The sequence below is a fragment of the Scyliorhinus canicula genome, chromosome 18, assembly GCF_902713615.1.
Source record: "Scyliorhinus canicula chromosome 18, sScyCan1.1, whole genome shotgun sequence".
NCBI lineage: Eukaryota > Metazoa > Chordata > Chondrichthyes > Carcharhiniformes > Scyliorhinidae > Scyliorhinus > Scyliorhinus canicula.
The window spans coordinates 33,921,077-33,948,572 of NC_052163.1; the positions used below are offsets into that span (position 1 = coordinate 33,921,077).

Consider the following 27,496-nt stretch of genomic DNA (forward strand, 5'->3'; position numbering starts at 1 on the left):
ATCCAGTCTGCCAAATAGTGTCCCGCCTTTGGCCAGGCCGCCTTTGGCCAGGCTCGGCATCCACAGACTACCCCCCACCAGTGCTCCCAACCCTCGCCAAAGCCGCCCCTGCCCACGGATCGGCTCTTCCCCACCCCCCCCCCCCACCCCCCCGACTGTGTTGGCGCTAAACTTAGTTTGCAGCTGCCGTGCCAAGTTCCCGGCAAAAGCTGGCATGAGAGACCCGCCGTCGGGAACTCAGCTGGTTGGGGGTTGAGCATCGGGTGGAGGGCCTCAGGTAATGTCCATACGGCGTGTGGGGTACTCCGAGAGTATGCCGTTTTAGAGGGGGTGGAGTATCACAAAAGCACCTGCCCCCCCCCCACCCCCGATTTTGGTGCCAACGTGGATTCTCCGGCCGATCGCCGAATGTCGGATCTTCGGCGTCGGAGGGCAGAGAATCCAGCCCCATGAATTTGCTTCAATTTGAATTTGAATTAGTTTTTGGAGCAAGCAATGAGATGGATTAAGGGTTTGTCCTGCCCACTCTGCACATTGACGTTGTAACTTTAAGGATGAGATAAAAACATTTTTTTGAAGTGTGGGAATTTTTTTTGAATAGCGGGAAGCCCTCTGCAAGAGCAGCTCAGCTCATCCACTTCCCCGCAATTTGTTTTCTCTTCAGATAATTATTCAATCCCCTTTTGAAAGCAATGATTAAATGTGTTTTCACCACACGCTCAGGCACTGCATTCCAGATCACCGACTGCGTAAAAAGGTTTCTCGTGTTGTCGTCAGCTCTTTTTGCCATTTAACTCAAATTGATGTATTTCAGTCTTGAACCTTCCTCCAACAGGAATAGTTTCTCACTATGCTGGCAACTCAGGTAGTCCCGGAGGTATGGGTCTCACCACCACAACTCAAAGTTGTGCAGGGTAGGTGGATTGGCCACATCCGGGTGACTAGAGACAGGGCAGTACGCTGGCGTCCCCCCGGTAACCAGGCACATTGGCAGTACCACTCAGGCAACCTGACAGTGGCAAACCTGGCAATTCCAATGTGCCAGGTTGGTGCTGTCAGGCCATGATGGCAGGGCACTGCCAGGGTGCCAGTGCAAGGTGCCTGGATTCCAGGTTAGCACTGCCAAGGGTCAGGACCTGGGGGGCCATGCCCTTGAAAGGGTGGGTGAAAGGGGGGTTCCTGAAAGTGGGGCTTCTGAAAGGCGGGGGCCTAGAGATTGGGATGCCATTTTGAAAGGCCGCCCTGATCTGTGAGGAGCCGGTGCTGCTGGTGAGTTCAGCTCCCCGGTGCAGGAAAACTTTCAAAGTGTGGACTCAACAGGGAGAAAATCCCCGAGCTCCAAAATACAGCTAAGTGCCATTAAATAGTGGTCTCAATCTCAGCATTGTAGCCATTGCCAAACTCAACCAAAACTGGACTTTGACATTATTCTGGTGAATAGTACCCCATATGCACAACACCTACTGCACTATCTTCCACAACTTTCCGTTACTTCATGAAATAACTCAATCAAGTTAGTTAGAGATGAGTTGTTTTTAACAAATCCTTGCTGGCTATCCCTTGTTAACCCATACATCTCCAAATGAGACTTGGAACATATGAACGGAAGACGGCATGATGGCACAGTGCTTAGCACTTCTGCCCGACGGCACCGAGTATCCGAGTTCGAACCCGGCCCGGGTCATTGTCTGTGGAGTTTGCACATTCTCTCCGTGTCTGCGTGGGTCTCACCCCCACAACCCAAAGATGTGCAGGGTAGGTGGATTGGCCATGCTAAATTGCCCCTTAATTGAAAAAAAATGGAACAGCAAGGATGTTCCAGCAAGCATTGGAAAGGATGCAGAGGAGATTTACCAGAATGTTGCCTGGTATGGAGGGAAGACCTTATGAGGGAAGGCTGAGGGACTTGAGGCTGTTTTCGTTAGAGGGAAGAAGATTAAGAGGTGGCTTAATTGAGGCATCCAAGATGATCAGAGGATTAGATAGGGTGGACAGCGAGAGCATTTTTCCTCGGATGGTGATGTCTAGCACGAGGGGACATAGCTTTAAATGAGGGGAGATAGATATAGGACAGATGTCAGATGTAGGTTCTTTACTCAGAGAGTAGTAAGGGCGTGGAATGCCCTGCCTGCAACAGCAGTGGACTCGCCAACACTAAAGGCATTCAAATGATCATTGGATAGACATATGGATGATAAGGGAATAGTGTAGATGGGCTTTAGAGTGGTTTCACAGGTCAGCGCAACATTGAGGGCTGAACGGCCTGTACTGCGCTGTAATATTCTATGTTCTATAAGAACAGGACGAGGCCATTCAGCCCCTCAAGCTTGCCTGCCATTCAACAAGATCATGGCTGATCTGTGACCTAACTCCATATAACTGCCTTTGGCCCATATCACTTAATATTTTTGCTTAACAAAAATCTATCTCAGATTTAAAATTAACAACTAATCTGGCTTCAACTGCTGTTTGTGGGAGAGAGTTCCAAACCTCGACCACCCTTTGCGTGAAGATGTTTTTCCTAACATCTCTCCTGAATGGTCTAGTCTTGATTTTTAGTCTATGCCCCTAGTTTTAGAATCTCCAACTAGTGGAAATAATTTATCTTTATCTACCCTGTCTTTCCCTGTTAATATCTTGAATACTTTGACCAGATCACCCCATAGCCTTCCAAACCCCAGCAAAAATAGCTCCATTTTGAGTAATCTCCCCTTGTATCTCAACCCCTATAATCCAGGTATCATTTTTGTAAACCTACGTTGCACTCCCACCAAGGACAGTGCCCAGAACTGCTCACAATACTCCAAGTGGGATCTAACCAATGTTTTATATAGCTGCAGCATAACCCCCGTGTCTTTATATTCTGAACCTCTAAATGTAAAGGTTAGCATTCCATTAGCCTTTTTGATTATTTTCAGCACTTGTCTCTGGCATTTTAAGGAATTATGCACCTGAACCCCAAATTCTCTTGGGACATCAATCGTACCTAACCTCTTTCCACTTAGAAAGTACTCTGTTTTCTCTTTTTTTGGTCCAAAATGGATAACTTCACACCTGCTTACATTGAATTCCATCTGCCACAATTTTGCCCATTCACCTAGTCTGTCGATGTTGCCTTGCAATTTTATGCTAACATCTAGGCTGTTCACAATGCCACTTAATATTGTATCATCCGCAAATTTGGAGATATGACTTTCGATGCCATCATCCAAGTCATTAATAAATAGTGTGAATAATTGAGGCTCCAACACAGATCCTTGTGCTACACCGCTCGTCACAACCTACCAATTAGAGTAATTACCCATTACTCCCACATTCTGCCACTCAACCAATTTTCTAACCATGTCAATAATTTTCCCTCAACCCCTCTTCCACTTTAGTTAACAGTCTCTTGTGTGGGACTTTATCAAATACCTCTGGAGTCCATATAAATGACATCTACAGGCATTCCCCTGTCCACTATCTTAGTCACGGCCTCAAAACATTCAACAAGATTAGTCAGGCATGACCTCCCTTCACAAATCCATGCTGGCTCACCCTGATTGACCAAACGTTTTGAAGATGTTCAGTTACCCCTTCCCTGATTATAGACTCCAGCAATTTCCCCACCATCGATGTTAGGGTAACCAGTCTGTAATTCCCTGGTTTCCACCTTTCACCTTCTTAACAAGTGGAGTGACATGTGCAATTTTCCAATCCAGAGGGACTACTCCTGAATCTAGGGAACTCTGGAAGATTATAGTTAGGGCATCTGCAATGTACCCCCCTATTTTCTTTAACACCCTCGGATGGAAACCATCAGGTCCTGGGTATTTGTCACTCTTTAGTTCCATTAATTTCTTAGGTGGTGATACTGTACTTACGTTAATTGTATTAAGTACCTGTACTCTATCGACTACTGTATTAATTTTTTCAGGACTTCCGGCAAGTTATCCTCCTTTTCTACTGTAAACACTTAGGCAAAGTAATTGTTCAATGTGTCTGCCATTTCCCCATTGTCACTGACAATATCTCCATACTCAGCTTTTATTGGGCCTACATTGCTCTTCACCACCTGCTTTCCATTTATATAACTATAATATTTCTTCTTATTGCTTTGATGTCCCTTGTTCTTTTCATAATCCCTTTTAGTTGCTCTTATAAACTGCTTTGTGACCCTTTGCTGATCCTTCAACCTATCCCATTCATCAGGATCTGTGCTATGTCTTGCATTTTTGTAAGTCCTTCCTTTTAGTTTTATGCTGACAATTCTGCCCTGACAATGCTGCTTAGTAATTGTCCCACCAATGATATTAAACTAATTGACCAGTAGTTACCAGGTTTATTGCTCTCCTTTCTTTCAAAAAGAGTGCTGTAACATTTGCACTCCTCCAGTCCTCTGGCGCCGTTCCTCGTTTTCTTCAGCAACCCTAGGATACATCCCATCTGGATCGGGTGGCACATTAACGTTGAGTAATACCAATCTAGTAACTAATTCTACCTCTTTTTATCCTATCGAATATTCCTGCTCCCCTATCCTCTGGTCCAGCATTAACTTCATCCTCTTCTTTTTGTAAAGGCAGATACCAAGCACACATTCAGTACCTTAGTCAGAAGATTTTCAATTTTGTTGATAGCCAGCCCCACCATTCCTTTAATTATCCTTTCACTTTTTATACATTTGGAAAATATTTTAGGGTTCCCTTTTATGTTACCTGCTAATTTTTTTCATTTTGTTTCCCTATTTGCTTTTCTTATACCCTTTTTCCATTTCTCTGACACTCTCTATTTTTGCTTTTTTTTCCAATTAAGGGGCAATTTGGCATGGCCAATCCACATAACTTGCACATCATTGGTTTGTGGGGGTGAGACCCATGCAGACACGGGGAGAATGTGTAAACTCCACACGGACAGTGACCCGGAGCCGGGATCGAACCCGGGTCCTTAGCACTGTGAAGCAGCCGTGCTAACCACTATGCCACCCGAATTTTGCCTTTTTAAAAAATGCATTGCATACCTGTCATTTGTCACAAACCTCCCTTTTCTGTTCTATTTTAACCAATATTTCCTTTGTCATTCAGAGATTTTTAACTTTGGATGATCTATCTTTCTCGTTCTGGGAATATCCATGGTTGTACCCAAAGTATCTCCACCTTGAAGACCTGCCATTGCTCATTAATGTCACCAGAGATTTACTAGCTTGATATAAAGAATAGGAAAGGAAGTTTAAGGTAATACATTGAACTGTCTTTTTGAAACCATTTGTAAACCCATTCAGAACATTTCAATTGAATTGCTGCCTTGTAACTCACTATGCTCCAATTTTGAATCAATAATATATAATTTGTTTGTGGGAGTTGAGCTTCAATTAATTTGTCACACAACTGTTTACACCAGATAAGGCAATCATGAATAAATGAGCATTGATTAACAGTGGACAAGATGTAAAGTGGACAACAGTTTTGTTCAGCATGCTTATGACACTTGCACATATTGAATACAGCACAGCACCAATGACCTATCCACAGGCGCAAGGTTTGATTTTAAGGATCTGTCAAAGAGCTTCAGCTCATGACTGTTAATTTGTCAGCACATGGCCCTCAAAATTCCTTGGGTTGCAATCCCAACAACGCCCTTCAGCACTGATGTGCTTCGTCCGTGTATAGGTTAGATGGCTGCAAACAGCCTGTGCGTAACTCTGGTACATGCTTGCCCATTTGTGCCAGCAATTCTATTGTCCACCCATCCATGGGAGAATCTTTTCCCAAACCCCACCCCCCACCACAAACTTGCCAATTACATGATTTATCTTCTGAGGAAAGGGGGTCAATCCCGTACCAGCCTCCCTGGACAGGCGCCGGAATGTGGCGACTAGGGGCTTTTCACAGTAACATCATTGAAGCCTACTCGTGACAATAAACGATTTTCATTTTTCACCTTAGATTTTAAAAGAAATAAAACTCCTTCTGAGATACCTTATCAAAGTTGTCATTCTTCATTAGGCTAATGGGTGAAGTGGAGAAATGAGCAAACGTCAAAACCTCAATCCTTCTCTCACTCAATATTCACACATGCCATTTCCAATGAGGGTCAAAGATTTGCAATCACAAACACTGCCTGATGTGTCCTTTCACTATCCTGGGTCATTGCAGTCAAGACTACAACACCAACTGAAATAAACTAATTTAACACACACCAGGAATCAAAACTAGGACCTTTTGGTCCAGAGGGAGCCATATTCTAATTTGGGTGAAAAATAGAAATGATAGCGTTAGATAAATAATGCACAAAGAAAGTTGATGCTACGGTTAATATCAGACTTCTGAGAACACAGAAAACAACTTGAAGCATATGTTAAATTCAAACTACATAATTAAATTAAAATGCAGGTGGAATGAGTGAAAGAATCAAGTCTTTTCTTTTATAAAATGGTTACAAACACTGCAGTTCATAGGTGCCAGTGACTGTTAGATGCTGCATAACATTAGTCCAAATAGGCCATGTCAATTTTATTTACTTCACCAATTGATGACAAGCACAGGACAAGGTGAACGATGATGAACAAGACCTGATGGAATAATGAAATATTAAAACAAATTCAATGTTAATGAGTTGTTAGGATTCCTCAGTTTGCTCTTGGTAAGGTTAAACACTGATATGGTGATCATGAGTAATTAGAAATGGAAGTTATTGGCAAAACAACCCATGTAACTCAAATTGCCATCATTTTACACCACCTGGCTTCCAATACACCCACCATGCAATATGGGCAGCTCTCCATTAACATGCTCTTGATCCCTGTCAAACTTTCAAAAGAAGAATCAATTATCAAGTTAAAAATAATAGATATACACAGTGTGAAAGAACTCAGAAGGGAATCCGTTTGATTTGACAACTTATTATACTTTATCTTGTAAATCTGTATTTATTGCTAAATTACTGTAAAAACCTTCCATTTCCTGAAATATCATTTTTCAAAAATCCCTTGGAGTTTAATTCATTTTTGGATGTTGAACACTTTTTTACTAATGGGTTGAATTAATTTTTAACCAAGGTTTCATTTAATGTGAATTTTACAACATCAAACTTATTCTCTCCGAATGTTGGTGGTACAATACATCGGAGGTATTTGGCTAAGTATGATCATGAAGAATGATATATATTGTTGTGTGTACGTATGAAAGTCAAGGCGTTTCTGCAATTTGGTACCTATACTAGACTATATATAATAGTTTCTCTGCAGCATTGCTGAAAGAAAGATTTATTCTGCCAATTATTTGGATTAATCTGTTTTGATGCCTCAGTTTTAGATCTGATTTAAGAAAAGACCATTCAGTATTTCAATCCAACTTGCTTCAGCTTTTCAAAGTGATAAACATTTTAAACATTCCTTGTGGGTGAAAAACGTCCAGGAATGTTTTAAGTAATGCGAGCCATTGTGTCTTTTGTTAAGATTAAAATGTAAACTGCAGAGTTGGAAGTGCACCTGTTTGGGCTCACTGCGTAACAGTTTGATGCAGAAATGTAGCTGTCTCATTGATAATAAAATGACTGATTATTCTCCTATTTTATTATCTGATATAAGGGTTTCAGAAGTCAAATTTGACTTCTGGTTTCAAAGATATTGGGAGTGATTTTTACGCCCTGTGGCGTTTTTCTTGGTGGCGGAAGGTGGCCCACAGTTGGCCGGGGGCAGGATCATCTGGTCCTGCCACTGTCAATGGGATTTTCCATTGAATCTACCTCACGCCGCCGGGAAGCCCACGGCAGGGTGTGGCATCAGCAGGACCATAATACCACCCAATGGGAACGGCCAGAAATCGCCCCCGTTATCATTATTTATAGAATTCTAAAATACCTTTATTTTAAGAGATCCAGTCTGCTGTTTTGAAAATCTATCCCTCTCATTCTTTATGAACCTATTGTATTGAAAGTCGCTGAAGTCCCTGAGGACTATAGGCTGCTCTCCCCTTTTAGAGAGAGAGAGTTGACTGGTGGTGATTTAAACAAATCACCACACCTCAGGCAAGGGGCAAGGTTGAGAAGGTGGGTCCTTCATGAATAACCTCAGCCGATGTGGGAATTGAACCTGCACTGTTGCCATCTTCCGCATTGCAAACCAGCTGTCCAGCCAACTGAGCTAACTGACCTCTGTCCTATTGTACCATTGGTTAAACAATGGGCAGCACGGTAGCACAAGTGGATAGCACTGTGGCTTCACAGCGCCAGGGTCCCAGGTTCGATTCCCCGCTGGGTCACTGTCTGTGCGTTCTCCCCGTGTCTGCGTGGGTTTCCTCCGGGTGCTCCGGTTTCCTCCCACAGTCCAAAGACGTGCAGGTTAAGTGGATTGGCCATGATAAATTGCCCTTAGTGACCAAAAAGGTTAGGAGGGGTTATTGGGTTACGGGGATAGGGTGGAAGTGAGGGCTGAAGTGGGTCGGTGCAGACCCGATGGGCAGAATGGCCTCCTTCTGCACTGTATGTTTAATGTTCTATTGGGTGGAATTTTCCGAAAGGAATGACAATGGGATGGATTCTTCCGCCCCACCTGCCGCAAGAACGCCACGGGCGGGCGTAGACAATGGAGAATCCATTGACCTCGGGTGGGATTCTCCGGTCACTGGGTGGGTGTGGCCAGAGAATTCCGCCGAAAGTGTCATTTTTGGCAGGAAAATTGGTTTGATCCTTGCCGGACCGGGCAGCACGATCTGGACTGCAATTTTCAGGTACTTTGGGCAAAACAATTCTGGCCATGTAGTCCAAGGATTTAGACTACAAAGAACTGAAGATGCAGTGCTTGAGGTGTGAAGCGTCTGATTTGCCTGCCCTGGGGGTCATCTGAGCATTTCAATGCAGAGGCTGCTGCATTTAAACAGTTCCACAGCATTTCCTCTCATTCAAGCCAGGATGATGGCAGCTAGGATACCAGCAACTAGATTTACGGAGGAAGTTGCTTGCTGCATGCCGTGGAGGAGAGGCAGGTTATAATATAACCTGAGGCTGGCAGGAGGCCCTTCAGAAAGGTGGCGAATCCTGCCTGGGCAACATTAACAGCCTGAACAAGAGGACGGGTCTCAATGCAGAAAATGGATGAATGACTGGCTCCAATCAGCCAGGCTAAGTGCTCCCTGTCTCCTCTCTGCACTCCACCCTTCCATCAGCCCCCGGAATGTCACCTTGATTCCGCATACCGCCACTTCACAGGGCCGTGGGAACTGACCCACCAGTATCCTCAAATCCCCCGGCACTCCTCATCAGAAGCCCTCCCTGCTCAGGCTCACTGCCCACACATGTCACGTGTCATTGGCCTCTGACCTGCCAGGCATCCAGCTCACAGTTGTGTTGCTGCAGGAGAAACGCACCCACAATCGCCACGAGCGAGAGAAAATGGGCGGTGGGATGCCCGAGCTGAGGATCCTGACTCCGTACGAGGAGAGAACCATGGAGTTCGCTGCGAATGAGCAGGAGCAGGCCTGTGCTGAGAGCAAGGTGTGCCTACGAGAGAAAAGTGAGAAGCACTGCACCTTTATCCGGGTGACCGGTCTTAAGTTAATTCTATGGAGTCCAAATCCTTGACTAGGCCATGTACTAAAACCAAGTCACTTTACTTGCAGGAACATCAGCCGAAGAGACTGGCCCGTGCACCAACAGTGTCCCACCTCAGAGGAGATCTCAGGGGAGGACATGGATGAAGTGTCACACTTATCACCTGCACCATCCACCATTGCAGAGACACACACACCTCAGTGGCTGAACTTAGCAGGCAAGCTTCTGGATCACTGCCTGGTGAGAACCATACAGCTTTTGATGCACATCAGGTGGAGGCAGGAGCGTCCTAGGGATCAGAAAGTCAGATGTCTGCTGGATCCCAGGACTCAGGCGCCCCAGCCAGGTGCCATGCCTCTGGACACATTCATTCCTCAACTGCTGGAGATGCAAAGACAGAGCCACGAATAGCAGAAGGGATTGTCAGCGCCACTCCTGCAACTACAAGGCCTAATGGAGGAGTCCCAGAATCTTCAGTCACAGGAGAGATTGCCAGCGATGTGTGGCACCCAGGCCAACACTGTAAGGTGGTATCCACAGTGGAAAGCCGGGCTCAAAGGTTAGATTCATGGCAGAAAAACTCCAAAGCATGGCTCAGTCCCTGAGGATTGAGGGGTTCAACTGCATGGTGCAGACAATGGCGGGCAGACAGACAGGAGTCAGAAATAAGCTGAGGAGCATCACAGACCATTCCTCACTACAAGTTGTCATCACCCTCCACCATTGATGGGGCAGCAGGCACTCAAGGACACCCTAGCCCAGCACTCTAATGAATAAGATCTCTGCAACCTTCATTTCCAGGCCACAGAGGGGTCATGACATCCCCAGGGGTGCAGGGGCAGTGTTGTGCTGTCAGACAACCTGTTGGTCCTAATTCAAGAAGTGGGAGAAGATGAGGGCTTCCCACTCTCTCCTGAGTACAATCATCCCCACCTGGCCTCCATCCTCTGGATCCTCAGCGGCCTCTTGCTCAACTCCCTCCTGAACATCCTCCTCATCCGAGGACACATACCACTCCTCATAAGTTTGTTGCCCCGCTGCAAAGTCAGGTTATGTGGGGCACAGCAGACCACCATAATGCGGGAGACCCTCTGGGGGCTGTACTGAAGGGCCCCATCTGACCTGTCAAAGCAGTGGAGGCTCATTTCCATGAGGCTGATGCACCACTCTATCACAGGTCAGTGGGACTGTGAGCCTCGTTGTTCCAGGCCTCAGAAACCACCTTATTGGTTTCTGGCACCACTGGTGTCTTCAACCAATACCTCTGAGGATATCCCTTGTCCCTACAATGAATAAAGTCCAAAGTATTTGCATAGCGTGCATTCTTCATGTCAACTTTGCACTATGGGCAAATGCTTGCAAAATGCCACATAGGTCGCAAGTGGAGCCCACCCCATAGCTTGAATGTTGAGGGCTGCCATCATCTTTACGGCCGCAGGTAGTAGGTGTACTCTGCTGCTACATGGCGCCGATTTGGCAAGATGTGACACAGGTATTGCACAGTCTCCCTGATGAGGCAGAGTCTCCTACGGCACATGCTATCCAACAGCCCCATGAAGGACACTCAGGTCCTGTACACCCTCGGTCTGCTTCTGGGCTTTCGTGTCCCCCTATATGGCTGAAAAGGCCTCCGGCCCCTGAGCCTGCCCTGTGGGCCTCTTGCCTTCTGCCGCTGTGTCTTCCCTGGGTGCCGCCGCACTTTGCTGCTGGAGTCTGTGCTCCCCCAGCACTGTAATAGGAAGAATAGCCAGTTTCACTCGCTCCATAGCGATATCGCTTAGTTACCTGCGAGGGATGAGAGAGAGAGGCAGTCAGGTTTGATAACATCAGTACTTCCCTGACCCATTGGTCTCCTGGACCTGGAAGCAGCCAGTCCCACACCTTATCTGACGGCTACCACTCACTCACAGCTCAGGTACCCTCCCACCTCCATTGCGTGACTGGCCCCAGCCTATACCTCCCCTAGTCAGACTCTCCTTTGGTCCCGGTCTGGTTATCCCCTCCCCTATATCTCTGGAGGCTCTGGTAAGAGGTTTATATGCTTGCACATCCCTAATGGACAGGGTCAACTGGACGGTGATGCCCGCCTTGGGTCTAATGGATCCTCACTGGCAGGCATTGTGGTCCAGCACATAAACAAGCCCAATGTCCCTCAATCCTATGTACCCAAGCGTTTAGGTTTGAACCCTGAGTATTTGTCCCAATCCTTGACTTTTGGACTGTGGGCAGCTGACATTGTTAAGGGTCAACTCTTGATGGTCAATTAGTTTAACGAACATGTGTCTCAGGAATGTTAGAGGGCACAATTTCTTTCTGCTTCGGGGATAGACAAAGCAGGCACCTTCTTACTCAGGTTGCATCATTCAGAGATCTCATTGCTGTGATGCCTCAACACTTAAGATTCCTGGACAGTCATTCCATAATTTTTGCCACCCCCCCTTACTCATTCAAGCTGGGTGCATGTTGCCTAGTTTGACAGAGTGTCATCAACCCAGCTCCTTACATCCGCCTCCTTGACTCTCATCACTCCCCACCCCACACCTTGTGGCCCTCAGCCGCTCCATACTCCCGTGCCACAGACATCAGACTAGCACACACCTCAAAGAACTTTTAAACAACCCAGGCTGCAGACTTCAGGACCACCCACACCAGCTGCAACCCCATTGTGGAAACCCCCCACCCCACCACCCCCATGCCCTCCTGGGTACCTCCAAACACCCCTGCCCCCCTGAAGCTAGCCAGCAGGCTCTTTCCCCTTGGGCTCTCTGCTGTTAGTTGGAGACAGTGGTGCTCACCTCCTTCCTCCCTCTCGAAGGTGAAGGTGTCCATTTTTAAAAAGCAGTGGTAGGATGCGGCTGTGTTTTTGCGAGCTCTGGCCATGCTCATCTTTTTATCTGCCTTTTTAACCTTATGCACATTTCCTTTTTGTCTTTCCTTGGTGTTCCTGGTTTATACTATGTCCTGAGAACTATTAGTCGGTCTTTCTGCATGGTAATGCCGAGTTAGAATGTTTAAATCCTCGTTTGCTCATGGTGGCTGGAGGAGGTTGGGGAGGGGCCCTGCCTTTAGTGGCACAGTTTCTTTTTAGCAGGCTCCTGCCCTGATGGTTTGGCGTGCATCGACGGACGATGGCTGCCAATGAATCTGTTCAGGCTGAAGATCTTGGTTCGGAGGTTCAGGTCGTCAAGGCCCAAGTTCAAGGGTTGCAGGGTGTTTTTATGGAGGTGCATAAGGAAGTTCTTGCATTAGCGAAATTCGATCGAGCATATCTAATCCTATCCTCGAGGCCAGGAGTTAGTTTGGTCCTCCAACCACTAGTCTTGCGTTGTTCTGTTCTGAATGTCAGATGTGACAGTTTGGGGTGGCCAAACAAGTCGAGTCATGTCCCCAATCGGAGCCTGGGTTGTTGGGCACCTGGTTCCTGGTCAGACTGCTGGTGGAAGTAATGGTGTCTCATGCTTCAATCGTTGGAATCCTTGAGAGATCCTGAAGAGTGTTTATTGATCCTGATCCTGTCTCATCCTTGATTTTGGCTCTTTGTGCCCAGTGAAGAAGTCTTTATCCTGAGGACTGCCTTGTATGTCTGCATCTCGGTTATTACCCTGGATTTTGTTCCCTGTTGATCATGTTATTGTCTGCCTGAGGTTATCAATTGTTTCCGTTTACAGGGAAGTGAATAATGTGCGTGTGATGGTCCGTACCGTTGAGTATCCTGATTTAACAAGTCTATATCATGTTAACCCGGTTGTTGAATGTGAGATTTGAACGCAGTCTTTGTCCCAAACGTTTTTGGGGCCTCATATTGTCTGACAATCCTTGCGGTGGAGGGAGGAAGATGATCAGAATTGGTGAGGAGTGGAGGGTTGGAGTTGGTAAGGTTAGTTTGTGCTCGCTGTGATGGAGGAATTGTTTTCCCAATTAGAGCTAACCAGTTACTATTTTTTTTCTTCTTACTTTTTTTCTTTTAATTTGGATCAGAGCATCCGGGCTTTTTTCCCTCAGGCAGCCTCCCCCTTTTTTCCTGACTGGTCCTGGTTGTCAGGGTGGGTTTCCTGATGGGGGAGGTTGTCTGCCCCTTGCCCACCTCTTGCAGGGCGCCCCTCTCTTTGGGGCGTGCCCTGATGGCTCCCTCTTCTCTGAGATGAGATTTCTCCCCCCCCCACTTTATGGCTGGGATCTGATGATATCCTTCTTAACCTTGGGTATTTTGCATTGTGGCTTTCAATGTAATTCCCCCTTGGCTCTGGCGCTCTCGTTTTTTTTTATTCCTCTGTTATTTTTCTTTGAAGCTATAGGTATGATGATTAATCGTGTGCTGTTGACTGTATCCTGCTTTGCTGCAGACGGACCTTGTATCCGTGGAGGGAACACGTTGAGGATATTGTCCCTGACTCATCTGGTCTTATTTATTCCTGTGTTTGCAATGACTTCTGTCATGTGCTGTACCTGTTTTGCATCAATACCTGTGGCTTTTTTGTCTTTTTCTTGTGTTTTGATGCGCTAATTGTTAAAACTTGAAACTTTCAATAAAAATATATATTTTTTAAAAAGCAGTAGTAATTCGTGCCAATGAGATGTCACGACTGGTGGGTGGGAAGATTCACTGAGGGCTGACAATGTGACATTAATCACGCTATGTATACGATAATGGATGCAAATCTGGTTGGCGCCCTTCCTGGGCGTGAATCTGATCGTGTCATCGGGGAGGGCCCAGGAAAATCGCATTCCGAAGTCTCCTGGGCGCAAATCCTGTTTTTGGCCTCTCGATTTATTGGCCATTGTGGAATTTGCTCCCCTGGCTAACACGGCCGCTAAATCCTACCCAACAAGGTTAAGTAACACAGTAATGTAACTGACACTAAAATGTTTTCTACCCATTTTCCATCTTTCATATTGGGTAGACTTTTACTAGCTTGACACTTGATATTTGTTATAATTATCTGCACTCCAGGAAAATTAACCTATTCATTAATTTTGTTTGTATGCTTACGAGTCAGCACCTGAGTTTTTATGTGCATTTGTGGTCTTACCTGTTCAGGAATCCCGAATTCACTTTAACTCAATATCTGAGTTCTGTCTAGACGTCAGTCTGATTGCTCAGGTTGGCCATCTAATTCTTCCCAGTCAATTCCCGTTAATGTGCATACTTTAAAATATTATCCACTTATCAAAAATAATGCGATAATGTAATTAACAACTCTTCGCGGCTCTTAATTGTAATATTCACTGAAATAGTTTTTTAAAAATTTAGAGTACCCAATTCTTTTTGTCCAATTAAGGGGCAATTTAGCGTGGGCAACTCACCTACGCTGCACATCTTTGGCTTGTGGGGGTGAGACCCACACGGACACAGAGAGAATGTGCAAACTCCACACCGTCAGTGACCCAGGGCTGGAATCGAATCAGGGTCCTCAGCGCCGTGAGGCAGCAGTGCTAACCACTGCGCCACCTTGCTGCCCCCCCTGAAATAGAGTTGACTATATTCTTCTTTTAAAAGCCTTGAGGTGACAACATGTACCATAACTTAGGTTTCTTTACTTTTTAAGTTATTTTCTATATGTCAAAATGTCTGCGCTAAATGGGTTGAAATGTGTTTTTATTGTAACACATATGTGTTGATTTTGGACGGCATTGCTGTCAGCTGAATGTTGAAGTTTGCTGCAATGGTGTTGGATACAAATGTCACATTTGTTTATTATAGATAGGCAAATGTTAGTTTGATTAATAGCCTTCTTTCTGGACAAAACGAAAACTCTCAAATTGTCCTTGATATAAAAAACTGTAACCAGTTCGATAACTATGCAGTTTACATTACAAAATGATCCCTAACATTAAGTTTACTAAGTAGATGGATGGTTATTTCTCGTTAATGTATGTCACATCCTATAGTTGTGAGACAATTATTTCTAACATAAATAGACTAGTTATGTTTAAAATGGAAATATTCAATACATGTCAAGATGTTTAAGGAATTTTATAATGTACACAAGTAGATTCTATTTTAATTCCAGCAAAAGTGGACCAGAATATCATGCAAAATTCCCTCTTTATCTTTACTGAAATCGGAACACCTTTTCATAACAGTAACAATTATATTCCTCCTTTGCATGTATCAATAAAAATGTTACACTTTATGGAATATAGAACCTAGATTTTTAAATAACCCTGGACACATTTCATTTTGGTTCAACTAGTTTCAGCTTCTCTTTTATAGTTGCTGGTATTTGAGACTTGATATTCCCCCATGAACTAATTATTTTCTTCAAAACAATGCTGCACTTTCATCCAATTTTAAAAATAAAAGTGTTTAATCTTAATTCAGATTTTTAAACTTTGGCCATTTTACAAAATAAACTAAATAAATTCCAAACTGATTAACGTAAGTGATCATTTCTGGACTGAAATTTGCAAATTTGGAATTCTGCAGATGCTAGGGATTGGCAGCCTAAGAAGCATAGTACCTTAGTTAATGTAATGTCATTTTCGGGTCCACAAGCAGATGTAATTACTGTTTAGACACTGGATTAATCTGAAGTGTAAAAACAAGTCTCTTTCATTCTACCGTTAAACATTCCTTCTAACTATGAGTATTAAATCAAAGACAACAAGATAATGCTGAAAATCCTCTGTTTATCCTCTGAATGAAGGGGGGGGGGGGGGGGTACCTTTACGAAAGGTAAGGTAGGAGGACCCATTTCAAAGAGCTAATGTTGTTTTCAGAGGCGTTAGAGCAGTTTGTAGGAGATTAGAATGCTGCTTTAAGCTATATGTCTGTGTGAGGCTGTCTTTGTCTTGTAGCTGAGCCTGTTGAATGTCGGTGCTGTGCGCTGGTGTGCACACCTGTGTTGTGATAATGTTTTGATCCGTCAGTCCTGCTCAGTCATACGACTAAACCCAAGAATCCTTTCACACCTTTGTCTTTCTCTGTTGTCAGCTTTTGTTTATTTTCCTTCCCCTGTCACACGTGTTCCAAAGGAACTTCTCCTCAAAAGCCCTCTGTGCCAAAGCGGTGGGCTAAAGTTTCTGCAAACAAGGGAGCTCCCACCAGCGGAAGCTCCACAGCGATGGCAGACAAAAGGAAAATAATCCTCTTGCCAGGTGAGAGCCCAGGCTCTTCCCACATACCTTTGCATGCCTTTCTGTGAGTGATGGGCTTGGTCATGTCGCGATAGTAGCCTTCCTTGCAGTAGTGGCAGTGACGGCCCGCTGTGTTGTGACGGCAGTTCAGGCACACCCCTCCACTCTTCCGACCAGAAAGTTTGAAGAGTTCCATGTTGAAACGGCACCGTCGAGCATGCAGGTTGCAGTTGCAAGCTGAAAGAGAATATACAAATGAAGCTGGAGTCAATCGTTTTATAAACAATTGTTTGTACAAACTCTGAACCCTTATTCTACGCTCCTCAATCAAGAGCATATATTTATCGATGAGAAGTGCTTAGTGATAGTACAATTATTCAGTTTACATATCACTGCAGATATATACAAAATAATAATAATCTTTATTATTGTCACAAGTAGGCTTACATTAACACTGCAATAAAGTTACTGTGAAAATCCCCTAGTCGCCACACTCGCCTGTTCCGGTACACAGAGGGAGCATTCAGAATGTCCAATTCTCCAAACAAGCACGTCTTTTGTGACTTGTGGGAGGAAACCAGAGCACCCGGAGGAAACCTACGCAGACACGAGGAGAATGTGCAGACTCCGCACAGGCAGTTGCCCAAGCAGGGAGTAGAACCTGGGACCCTGACGCTGTGAAACAACATTGTTAACCACTATAGCTTTGCATTTTCTCTGGGTTTCTTGTATTTTATGTATGTTTCATATTCCTTTTACATTGGTAGGTTTATACTGCAGTGAATCTGGAGCAGAATTGGCTATGGATTGAAGTTGGAAGTGTGAACTCTCAGTATTAGTGTCACAAGGAAAGTCATTCCTCTGTTCATACCAGTCAAGACAGTGTCAGTCAAACCCTGGGCTGAAACAGGGGAGAACATTTTCCTGTGAATACCCAGACTTCAAATCAGCACACCAACTACACAACACAATTTGGAACCAGCAAAGTGTATCATATTAAGTATTGGACGTTTTACCTACTCTCTCCATTTGACCAGAATCTGAGCTCTGATCCCTTATCGTCTCCATCACGACCACTTTCACCTCTTTAACGTTGCTTAACTCTGTCCATAGCTCATCATTTCTGCTCCTGGAACCCTCATCCATCACTGTTACTGATAGGTTTGACTATTCCAATGTTCTCCTATCATCAGTGAATTTGAGCTCATTTAAAACTCTACTTCCTGCATCTCAGCTCATGTCCATAAGACCATTAGAAATAGGAACAGGCAGTAGGCCATTCAGCCCCTCAAGCCTGCTCTGCCATTCATTAGGATCATGGCTGATCCAACATTCCTCATGGCCACTTTCCTGCCCTTTCTCCATAGCCATTGATTCCCTTACTGATCAAGAATCTATCTTAGCCTTAAATACACACAAGGGCTCTGCCTTCACAGCTCTCTATGACAAGGAGTTCCAAAGACTCTGAAGCCTCTGAGAGAAGAAATTTCTCCTCATCTCAGTCTTAAATTGGCATCCCTTTATTTTGAGACTGTGCCCTCTGGTCCTCGGCTCTCCCATGAGGAGAAACATCCTCTCAGCATTTACCCTGTCAAGCCCCCTGTCATGGACTTCCATTCCACACTCCTTATGAATCCTTTGTGTTTCAATGAGATAATCTCTCATTCTCCTAAATTTTAATGAATAGAGTCCCAACCTGATCGCCTTTTTCAACCCTGTATGCTCCATGTATTTATCAAAGTAAAATATTTTAAGATATTTCATGTCTAAGTTCGATGCCGCCCCGGGTCACTGTCCCTGTGTAGTTTGCACGTTCTCTCCATGTTTGTGTGGGTCTCAACCCCATAAACCCAAAGATGTGCAGGCTAGGTGGATTGACCATGCTAAATTGCCCCTTCATTGGACAAAAAGAATTGGGTACTCTAAATTTAAAAAATAATCATGTCCAAGTGCATCCTGCCAACCCCCACTGACCTCAATAACATCCTCCAGTTGTATTACCCTTCAAAATCTCTGCACTCCTATTCTGGGCTCTTGCCCACTCTTGATATCCATCAATCCACCATTGGCGCCCCTGCCTTCAGCTGCCTACGCCCGAAATTCTGGAGTTTCCTCCCTAAACTTTTTCCATTCTAATTCTCTCTCCCTTTAAGCGAATCGTTAAACCTACCTCTTCAATCAAGCTCTTTACCAACAATGTCGACAAATTTCTTGAGATGTTTTACCATGTTGAAGGTGCTACATAAATGCACGTTGTTTTTGTCGTCTCCAAAATTGGACTATTGGAGGCATGAACACATTGATCTATTGCATTGAAAATTTAAAACGGTAACTTGTTATTGGCTTATTTGAAATGTAATTCAAAACCATCTAAACCAATAAATGGAATTGAAACATTGTGGATTATACAGAGAGAGAAAATACAGGGCGGGATTCTCCAGACCCCCAGCCGCGTGTTTCTCAGTGACACACCGAGTTATTGGATAGGCAATGGAGCACACCAGAATGGCAGGGAGTGGGATAGCTTGATCTTGGTTTCGGACAAAGCTCGGCACAACATCGAGGGCCAAAGGGCCTGTTCTGTGCTGTACTCTTCTATGTTCTACACCGCTGTTAGTGGGATTCTCTCTTCCTGCCGCTTGTCGATGGGATTTCCCGGGGGCAGCACAGTGGTTAGCACTGCTACCTCACAGTGCCGAGGACCCGGGTTCGATCGGGCCCCGGGTCACTGTCCGTGTGGAGTTTGCACATTCTCTCCCTGTCTGCGTGGGTCTCACTCCCACAACCCCAAGATGTGCAGGGTAGGTGGATTGGCCACATTAAATTGCCCCGTAATTGGGAGAAAGCTTTAAATTATGAAAGAAAAAGTCAATGGAATTTCCCATTGTAGCCACCCCATGCCGCCGGGAATGCTGTGGGCGGGACTGTGCTGCCAGCCAGAACAGAGAATCCCAATGGCTTGAGAATTCCAATGTAGAAGTCTACGGTAATTTACATAACAAAAGGCAGACATGATATTGTGTCAAAATTCTAATATACTGTCTAATCATTTGAATTGGTAAATCTCACAGAACGTTTGAGGTGTTAGCACTTTCTCCAATGTTATTTGGAAAGGATTGCTGAATTCCGCCATAATTTTGCTTCTGTGAAATTGATGATAAATTTCATGACACAAGCCGCGATGATTGTCCCTGTTGATTGGGATCAGATTTTTGAACGAGTGACATTCCTTTGGAAGATGATCATGCTTTCAAAGCTGTTTAAGCTGCTCTTGTGCACATGCTAAATGTCTCCAATTAACTGAAAATGGCATTCAACAATTGAATAGCTTATCACAATAGCTGGAAGTTGTTCATCGGAGCAAAGCAAGCAAAATAGAACCTTCCTACAGGTAATCACACCATATGAGTCTAGTTTACATCCTCCCTCACTGCAGAAGATTGTATACCCAAACTATAGGTACTTCCTGAGCTAATTTCTTTTAAAAAATTTTTAGAGTACCCAATTATTATTTTCCAATTAAGGGGCAATTTAGTATGGCCAATCCACCTACCCTGCACATCTTTGGGTTGTGGGGGTGAAACCCACACAGACAAGGGGAGAATGTGCAAACGCTCTGTCACCCCAATAGGGTCGCACTTGCAGGGAATTTTAAAAATTCATTCTTGGAAACCGGGGCATCTTTGGCTGGGCCAACATTTATTGCCCATCCTTAATTGCCCTTGAGAAGGTGGAGGTGAGCTGCCTTCTTGACCCACTGCAGTCCATGCGGTGCAGGCACACCAACTGTGCTATTGGGAAGAGTTTTCCAGGATTTGGACTTGACGGCAGTGAAGGAATATATTTCCAAGACAGGATGTTGAGAAACCGAGAGGTGAACGTTCCCATGTATCTGCTACCCTTGTCCTGGAGCCTCTTTTAACATGAAATGAATCTAGAAGAGTTTTAAATACCTTTGCAGTGTGTTTTTAAAACAAATAGAATTAGTCTGCGGGATTCTCCATCGGCGGGGTCCTCTGCTTCACCTGCAGCGCACCCACGCCTGTGGGTTTCCAGATGGAATGGGATGGACCCAATGGAAAATCCTATTGGCCGGCTGCCAGAACGGAGGATCACACAGCTGGCGGGGACACGTGGTGCCGCAGGATGGAGAATCCAGCCCGGTATGTTTGAAATGAAATGAAATGAAAATCGCTTATTGTCACGATTAGGCTTCAATGAAGTTACTGTGAAAAGCCCCTAGTCGCCACATTCCGGCGCCTGTCCGGGGAGGCTGGTACGGGAATCGAACCGTGCTGCTGGCCTGCTTGGTCTGCTTTAAAAGCCAGCGATTTAGCCCAGTGAGCTAAACCGGATGTTTGCATTCACTTAAGAATTCTCACTGCTTACACAGCAGATTATTTGGTAGAATCAAAGATGGCAACATATGGAGAAATTCTCTTTTCGGACAGTCATAATGGTATGGCCATCATACCAATGGGTTTTTCCGAGACAATCTCATTGTTTAAAACAACATTGCAATAATCACAGCAGCTTTGGTCTGACCAAAACCGACATGTTCCCCTGCCTCCATCTTTTCTCTTAAACAGACCTTTGTTCGCAAGGGATCTCAAATTTAAATAGTTTGAAGTGTTCCAGCCAGCCAATACCTTCAATACATTGCTTCTGCTGTTTGTTTGGAGTTGCAATTCATCTGCCCAGAAGAGAACTTTGCACATATTTACAGTATGTGTCTCAGTAATTAAGTTAATTCAAAGCTTGTTTAAACTGCATCTGCATTGGTGTCAGTGGGTGGAAGTTCTGTCAGATTTTGAAGATTGTGCCTCATGCAGCCCACAGCATCTTTATGATGACGAACTGCTGCTGTTTGTACAAGGGTGGCATTCAGGGAAATCTGGGAAAGACCCAGGCTTCACAATAAATATAAGACCAAAAAAAGCCCAACGAGAATAACAGCATTTATATACCAAGGTTACCGTAGAAAAATATGGCCGGCGTCTCGCAGAGGCTTAAGGGAAAATAGATGACAACCCAGAGGAGGAGAGATTAGACGGTGTAACCAATGCTTTGCCAAATAGCTGGGTATTAAGAATGATCTGAAAAGAGGAGAGGGCGATCGAGCAATTTGTAAACCTCAAATTGGAGCTACACTTTATTTTGTGGTCAAATCCCAGTGGAAGATAGTATACCCTCCAGTGCTCTCACCCGATGTCTCCTGACTCTGGAAGCACATTGCAATTTTCACATTGAGGTGAAGTAGCTAGTCGTGGCCCTGGGTGCTGAAGTTTTTATTGTGTTTGCACCTGCAGAACTTTTGTTTCCTGGACTAGATCAATTTGTTTCTTTCTGATCAACTTTTTCCTCTTCACCAGTTCTCCCGAAAACACTGACCCCCCTCCTGAGGCACAAGTTACCTTCAAGGGACTCAGGCAAATCTATTTATGACAAGACTTGATGCTGAGAATTGCAAGATGATTCAACTCTGGAGGAATTTCCTCTATCACAAACTTTTTTTTCACCTGACGGTCACAAGTGCATATCCAGCTGGATTGTGTTTGGACGCAGAACCCAGTTTGCCCTCTCCACTCCTTAATCCAGGAACACCAAAACCAATTCTAACACTTCCCTGCTGGAATCTGCAGACTCAGGAGAAACTGGGATCTCCCAGATTGCAAAGTTCAGTTACCTATTAAATAATGTCACTGACCTCTGCTAAGAATCCTGTGCTAATACAACTGTTGAAACTGCTTGCAATGGAAAAGAACAACTCATGCATTTCACGTACTAGAGCTTTATTCTTTCAGATCAATTTGCATCCATGGTCATCAGTCATTGTCTTCACACATGCTCCTAAAATGCCCAGAATGAACTGTCTGATGCTATCTTTAGTTTGCAGATGTTCAATCCCACAGTACTGATTTTAAAAGTGTTGTAAACTACGATGATTGAAATCAAATTAATCTAATACTGCATTAATGTTACAGAATAGCTATTCAATGCAGCACTGTAACACAGCTGACTCTGGAGATGTGAAGATCTGCCTGATAGTGTGGATTTAGTACCCCTCCCCCCAACTCACAACCACCATCTCTGGGTCTCTGGAGACAGTATGGGTCAGGCAGCAATGTGATTGTGATTTTATTTTTCACACCGTAGTTGCTCTAGCCATGCACACTGTCAATGTTTGCTTATTTTTAGCTTCAATGAACCTCCTTTGTTAACATGATAAGAATGGAATAACCTGTGATGTTAAAACATTAATAGAGGTAAGGCCGACTGCACATCACCGGGACTATTGAACGATTTCTACTTGAAGCAGTACAGAACAATATAAATGAATTCAAATTCGGGCAGCTGTTCCCCCTCCGCATTCAGTTCTGTTCCCCATAAAACACTGTACTGTAACGGTGTTGGAAAATCATTTGATATCATCCAGTGCTTTGTGGTAATACATAGAACGTACAGTGCAGAAGGAGGCCATTCGGCCCATCGAGTCTGCACCGACCCACCTAAGCCCTCACTTCCAACCCATCCCCGCAACCCAATAACCCCTCCCAACCTTTTTGGTCACTAAGGGCAATTTATCATGGCCAGTCCACCTAACATGCACATCTTTGGACTGTGGGAGGAAACCGGAGCACCTGGAGGAAACCCACGCAGACACGGGGAGAACGTGCCGACTCCGCACAGTGACCCAGCAGGGAATTGAACCTGGGACCCTGGCGCTGTGAAGCCACAGTGCTATCCACTTGTGCTACCGTGTTGCCCAGAAGAATGTTTCGATCCATCGACCTCTGGGTTATGGGCCCAGCACGCTTCCGCTGCGTCACTCTGCTCCCAATACTGAACATAATTAAATTTATGTCAGATTAATAACTCCGAGCAGAATTTGATCAGGCCAGTAAATGGGATATATGGAGAGTGCTATGCTGACTAAACTTAACAGGGCTGCAGAAAAAAGCTGCAGAACATTGTGTAAATTAAAAAACAATTTTAGAACACCCAATTCTTTTTAATTCAAGATATTCAGATTAACAAGTGGGATACTGCATCTGAAATCCTCAGTGGGAACCACTTTTAATGGATGAAGGAAGAGTGCCCATCCTTGTAAGAGTGAATAATTTGAGAGCTGGTGACACTGATGTGTGACAGTAGTTTATACTGAGTAGTGTAGGTACAAGATTAAACCGTTGACAACATGGAGGAGAAATTATGCTGGAGAGAGCCGAGATAAAGATCTAACCTCAGGGCCAAACTCCTTCTGACAGTACAAACACTTCATCTGCTCTATGTGATAAAAACAAGCAGTGTGATTTGCCAATCATTTCCTCAAGCAACTCTGGCCCTCATGCAATGCTGGGAGGCAATCTGAGCTGAATCTATTGCCATCATCTGTCAAGTGACTGTTTGTTAAGCACGTCAAACTGTGTAGCTGCTAGTCACCAAGAGCTGCCAGTATCTCCCAATACATTCCCAACATAGCAATTTGTACCTGCACTAACAGCACTTGCTCGTGCTACCAATTAACTGGACAAATTGCTCCCAGGTGGGAGCCTTGGACTGATTGAAAGCAATGAAATGTTGCTGGAGGGTAGCTGCTAGCTGCAGTCCTATCATGTCACTATTATGCATGCAGGCTTTTTATGTGAAGGCGTTGTCAACTCGGTATTAATTTATGATCTTAAAACATGATGTATCTTTTAAAAATACATCTGAAAATTCTCTTTGCAGGTGTTGCATTTACCGGATTGTATTGAATTGTCATGCTTCGCCAAGTGATAATGCATTATGTCAAATTATTCCAGCCTATATTATTCTTGCAGATTGTTCAGTAATCCAGGCAGTGAATAGTTTTCTTCAGTTTGACACGGAGTTGACTGCTGTAAAGTGAATTATATTTCATTGCTGTCAAATATTCCAGCATTTGAAAAAAAACCAAATGTAGGTTTTAACCTTTGTGGCTTCAAATTGATAGTGTGAACACGATTTACTTTCACCAAGGCACATTGTGTGGTTTTGGACATCTGTCATATTGTGATGAAAAGTTGTATGCCTTGGTTTTATCACACGATTATTGAATCGTGTGCATTTCAATGATTGTAAAGTCCATTGGGATATCATGAGGTTGTGACGGGCATTGTATAAATGCCTCCCTTTAGGTGGCTGATGTTGGTCTGTAGCATCAAATTTCAAACTATGCAATTTGGCAAAGAAATAAAAAAATGCATATATGACAGAGATCATATGATAGAGATTGTTGAACCTATCATGAAAAACCTACAAACGTACAAATTAGGAGCAGGAGTAGGTCATTTGGCCCCTCGAGCTGGCTACGCCATTCAGTAAGGTCATGGCTGATCTACATGTAACTCCAACACCACAATCCTGCCGACCGATAACCTTTCCCCCCTTTATAATCACGAATCTCTCCAGCTCTGCCTTAAAAATATTCAAAGACTCTGTGGTGGGATTCTGTGATCCTGAGGCTAAGTGTTGACGCCGTGGGAAACGCCGTCGCGTTTCTCGATGCCGTCACCACAGCCTCAGTATCAGCAATTCTGGCCCCTACAGGGGGCCAGCACGGCACTGGAGCGGGTCACGCCGCTCCAGCTGCTGATCCCGGAACGAATTGGGCATCGCGGGATCCGGGCATGCGCAGTGGCACCATCGCAAACGGGCGCATGCGCAGTGGCACCATCGCAAACGGGCGCATGCGCAGTGCCTTCCTTCAATGCACTGGCCTCGATGCAACATGGCGCAGGACTACAGGGGCCGGTGCGGGTGAAAGGGGGCTGCGAGCCAGAGAGGCCGGCCCGCCGATCGGTGTGCCCTGATCGCGGGCCAGGCCACATCGGAGGCCTCCCCCCGGAGTCAGAACTCCCCCCCCCCCCCCCCCCCCCCCCCCGCCCCACAGGCAGCCCTCTGATCCTTCCAGCTGTGGATGGCGCCGGCGGAACTTGACGTTTTTACGACGGTCGCTTGGCCAATCCCGGGCCGAGAATCGGCGGGCCGGCCGCGTAGAGAGGCCCCCGACCGGCACCGTGCTGGTGCTAATGGCGTCGATTCTCTGCTTTGCGGAGAATCGCGTGCCGGCGTCGGGGCAGCATGGCACGATTCGTGCCGGTCGCAAGGATTCTCCAGCCCGGCCCCGGGTTGAGAGAATCCTGCCCTCTGCTTCCACTGCCCTTTGAGGAAGAGAGTTCCAGAGACCCACGACCATCTGAGAGAAAACAATTCTCCTCCTCTCTGTCTTAAATGACCGACCCCTTATTGTTAAGCAGTGACCCTAGAACATAGAACATAGAACACTACAGCGCAGTACGGGCCCTTCGGCCCTCAATGTTGCGCCGACCTGTGAAACCATCTGAAGCCTATCTGACCTACACTATTCCATTTTCATCCATATGTCTATCCAGTGACCACTTAAATGCCCTTAAAGTTGGCGAGTCTACTACTGTTGCAGGCAGGGCGTTCCACACCCCTACTACTCTCTGAGAAAAGAAACTGCCTCTGACATCTGTCCTATATCTATCACCCCTCAATTTAAAGCTATGTCCCCTCGTGTTGGTCATCACCATCCGAGGAAAAAGACTCTCACTGTCCACCCTATCTAACCCTCTGACTATCTTATATGTCTCTATTAAGTCACCTCTCAGCCTTCTCCTCTCTAACGAAAACAACCTCAATTCCCTGAGCCTTTCCTCGTAAGACCTTCCCTCCATACCAGGCAACATCCTAGTAAATTTCCTCTGAACCCTTTCCAAAGCTTCCACATCCTTCCTATAATGTGGTGACCAGAACTGCACGCAGTACTCCAGGTGCGGCCGCACCAGAGTTATGTACATCTGCAGCATGACCTTGTGGTTCCGAAACTCAATCCCCCTGCTTATAAAGGCTAGCACACCATATGCCTTCTTAACAGCCCTATTAACCTGGGTGGCAACTTTCAGGGATTTATGTACCTGGATGCCGAGATCTCTCTGTTCATCTACACTACCAAGAATCTTGCCATTAGCCCAGTACTCTGCATTCCTGTTACTCCTTCCAAAGTGAACCACCTCACACTTTTGCGCATTAAACTCCATCTGCCACCTCTCAGCCCAGCTCTGCAGCTTATCTATGTCCCTCTGTATCCTATAACATCCTTCAGCACTATCCACAACTCCACCGACCTTCGTGTCATCTGCAAATTTACTAACCCATCCTTCTACACCCTCTTCCAGGTCATTTATAAAAATGACAAACAGCAGTGGCCCCAAAACAGATCCTTGCGGTACACCACTAGTAACTGAACTCCAGGATGAACATTTGCCATCAACCACCACCCTCTGTCTTCTTTCAGCTAGCCAATTACTGATCCAAACCGCTAAATCACCTTCAATTCCATACTTCCTTATTTTCTGCAATAGCCTACCGTGGGGAACCTTATCAAACGCCTTACTGAAATCCATATACACCACATAAGACCCTGTTCTATCTTTGTTGCAACGGAGGCTTCTGGCCTTTTCTATCACTTTTAGCATCAGAAAGTCACAAGAGATCCTTCTGTGACATCTCATTAAAAAGGCTGCAGATCTCAAAAACACTTTCCATTGTTTTTTTTCAAAGAAATTTAGAATACCCAATTTTTTCGAATTAAGGAGCAATTTAGCGTGGCCAATTCACCTACCCTGCACATCATTGGGTTGTGGGGGCAAATCCCACGCAAACACGGGGAGAATGTGCAAACTCCACACGGACAGTGACCCAGAGCTGGGATCGAACCTGGGACCTCAGCACCATGAGGCAGCAGGGCTAACCCACTGCACCACCGTGCTGCCCCCACTGTCCATTGTTACAATTCAATGTTCAAATACTGAATGGAATACAAGTTTTCAACATTTCTACAAAGGAT

The 27,496-nt window shown here is 45.1% G+C and overlaps 1 protein-coding gene across 3 annotated transcripts in view; it reads right to left on the reverse strand.

The window, feature by feature from the left end:
• Positions 1-27,496, reverse strand: part of ntn1a (netrin 1a) — a 250,868-nt gene that overhangs the window by 115,112 nt on the left and 108,260 nt on the right. For all 3 annotated transcript variants that reach the window (XM_038777495.1, XM_038777496.1, XM_038777494.1), the window contains exon 3: positions 16,651-16,839. In XM_038777495.1, coding sequence (XP_038633423.1) covers positions 16,651-16,839 — 189 coding nt within the window. The remainder of the gene's footprint in view (positions 1-16,650; positions 16,840-27,496) is intronic.